This window comes from Myotis brandtii, unplaced genomic scaffold (genome assembly GCF_000412655.1).
Source record: "Myotis brandtii unplaced genomic scaffold, ASM41265v1 scaffold656, whole genome shotgun sequence".
NCBI classification, from domain to species: domain Eukaryota; kingdom Metazoa; phylum Chordata; class Mammalia; order Chiroptera; family Vespertilionidae; genus Myotis; species Myotis brandtii.
The window spans coordinates 1,298,159-1,300,607 of NW_005370548.1; the positions used below are offsets into that span (position 1 = coordinate 1,298,159).

Sequence of the window (2,449 nt, forward strand, 5' to 3'; positions counted from 1 at the left end):
GCTGTCGGGCTCCTCCACCGGGCATCTGTGAGCCTCTGCTCCGGACAGAGTTCAGGTGTATTTCACATCTCACCCTCGGTCACTGCCAGGAAGATGGAGGGTCTAGGGCAGGGACTGGAGGAGGTCGCACTCGGGGGCGGGGGACAGAGAGGACGTCTGAAGCGGTGGGATTGCAGTAAAACAGATAAACCAAAGTGACACTTAAAAACAGAGAAGGAAATCGGGACGAGGAAGCCAATGAAAACACCGAGATGTGACATGTGGGTCATTTGGGGACCACCTGGGAGGAGCGGTGACGAGGCCGGCAGGGAGGCAGGGACACACTCAGGAGACACACTGGCTTCGAGACAGGAGGACAGGGCCCCGCCCCGGAAAGCAGGCCCCCACTGCTCTCCTGCGACCCCCTCCTCCATCTGCAGCATTCTCAGCCATGTCATTCGTGCTCGGTCCTCGGCCAAGTGGCCATGACTCTAAGAGGCTCGCAGTCACACTACAGACCACGGCCGTGACATCATTTACATCCCGGGGCTTCGCGGTGACGCAGCGGGTGACGGATCCCAGACGGCCTGTCATGGGGTTGGACCCGGGCTGCGTGAGCTCTGCGCACCAGCACTTCCCGGAGAGGCCTGCGAAGGGCGCCCGAGGTCCCGCAGCGGCTGTGCCACCCTCAGGGCTGCCACTGGCTCAGGGGCCCGCTGATCCAGCGAGATCCCCAGGCCGCCTCCAGCAGCAGGGAGGGAGGAGCGTGGCCGAGTGGCCGAGGCACCACGTCTGCCCACCAGGCCCGATGCAGGAGCTCACATTCATCACCCCCATTTACCACCATCCAGCACGGGAGGGTCTGCGTCTCGGCTTTATTAGACAGCGGGACAGGGTCAGGTGATCGGATAAAAAGAGCTCAAGCTGCTCCGGAGAAGCGCCGGGGCCTGTGGAGAGACGGTCCTTCCGACCGACCACTGCCCGGGACGGGACTCCCCGCCCAGGCCCGAGCGCAGGCGAGCGGCGTCGGACAGAGCACACCCCTGGGGGGCGGGGGGGGGGACACCGCAGTGCGCCCCGGGGAGGAAAGCCAAGCTTTCCGCAGGGAAGCCGCTTGCGCAGACGGTTAGGTGGACCTGCAATGAGAAAACACGGTTCAAAAGGCAGGTTCAGACGCACAGAGTTCTCACTGAAACACTAAAAACCAAACGAGGCCTTTCTCTGCATCAGAACAATGTCGTACACACATCACGGATCAGACACATCCAGTGAAGGCCCAGGCCCTTTCAGAACCTCCTTCTGCGTATGAGCAAACCAGAGTCAGCCCCAAAGGCCCTGGGAGCACCGAGAACAGGCTGCGCCGAGTGCGTGCCCTGCTGCAGGCATCGCACTGAAATGAATCGCGTTCTCACTACCATTTTTTCTTTTTAACCGTAATCACCAGCGGCTGGGCAACTGAAATGGACATGAGAACTATATAAATGTCAGAAAAATATGTAAACCTCATTAATGTTTCCCAAAACTCATTTAGAGATAGAAACAGGTCCAAATAGATGCCTGTCTAAATGTACTGCAATTACGTTACAATTATTTTTCCAAATACACAGATATGCTCTGTCTTTTCTCAGCTCATTACTGACTCAAACAATTCGCCCTTCTGGGATCAATTGTTTGCTAATAAATAATTGTTTACAGTCACAAAATGATGTTAGGAGGTTTTCTTATTAGTTTTCCTCCTGCACCCTAATAAGATTGAAAACTAGCTGATTCCCCAGAGTCTAACCTTAACCTCGCTTTGTTTAACAGCCCAGGAAATGATGAACCATCTGCTTCAGAAGATAATGGACGGCCAGGAGGAAATACTGTTTAATTGTAGATTAACCTCCTCATGAGGCAGTCTGAGCAGCTTGAGAATGAGCAACTGTAACCAGCAGCAGAAAAAAATGGCTGAAGAGCCTTTCCTCTAGCAGTTAAGGTCCAGAAGAAAATGCAAAGGGATTTATTACCTATATTTCTTTACACACATTTACTGCCACATGGCAACAAAACCAGCAAGGTCAGACTGACTCTCAAAAGTGCAGTCATTGCCTCCAATTTCGTTTGCCCGAATACCTTTAACACAGCAAACCACCAAGCCATCTCATGCACTTAAGAAAAGTGTTTGTTTACAAACAAAATCAATAAAAACCTCTTATCCCTTATTTGTAGGTTCCTATAATATTAAAATTAATGTTTTCTCCGGTTTCTTTGTTAATAGTAATAAATCCACCATTAGAGAGTAGGAACTGTTTTATCATCATCAACATGGCACTTAAGTAAATGAAATCTTGTCAAGTACATGGTGGCCTACAAGTTCAAAAGAGAAAAGAACAGCATGAGATCAGAATGGCCGGCCAGGACGAGAGACGAGAAACGAGAAATGAGAGATGAGAGATGAGAGATGAGAGATGGGGGGGGGGGGGGGGGGAGG

At 52.1% G+C, this 2,449-nt stretch overlaps 1 protein-coding gene across 2 annotated transcripts in view; it reads right to left on the reverse strand.

Moving 5' to 3' along the window:
• Positions 1-839: 839 nt before the first annotated feature.
• Positions 840-2,449, reverse strand: part of BUB3 (BUB3 mitotic checkpoint protein) — a 10,380-nt gene continuing 8,770 nt past the window's right edge. Inside the window, exon 7 of one of the 2 annotated variants that reach the window (XM_014528872.1) lies at positions 840-1,115. In XM_014528872.1, coding sequence (XP_014384358.1) covers positions 1,106-1,115 — 10 coding nt within the window. In that variant the 3' untranslated portion in view covers positions 840-1,105. Of the gene's footprint in view, positions 1,116-2,253; positions 2,326-2,449 lie in introns of those variants that run through there. The other variant, XM_014528871.1, reaches the window with a different exon arrangement.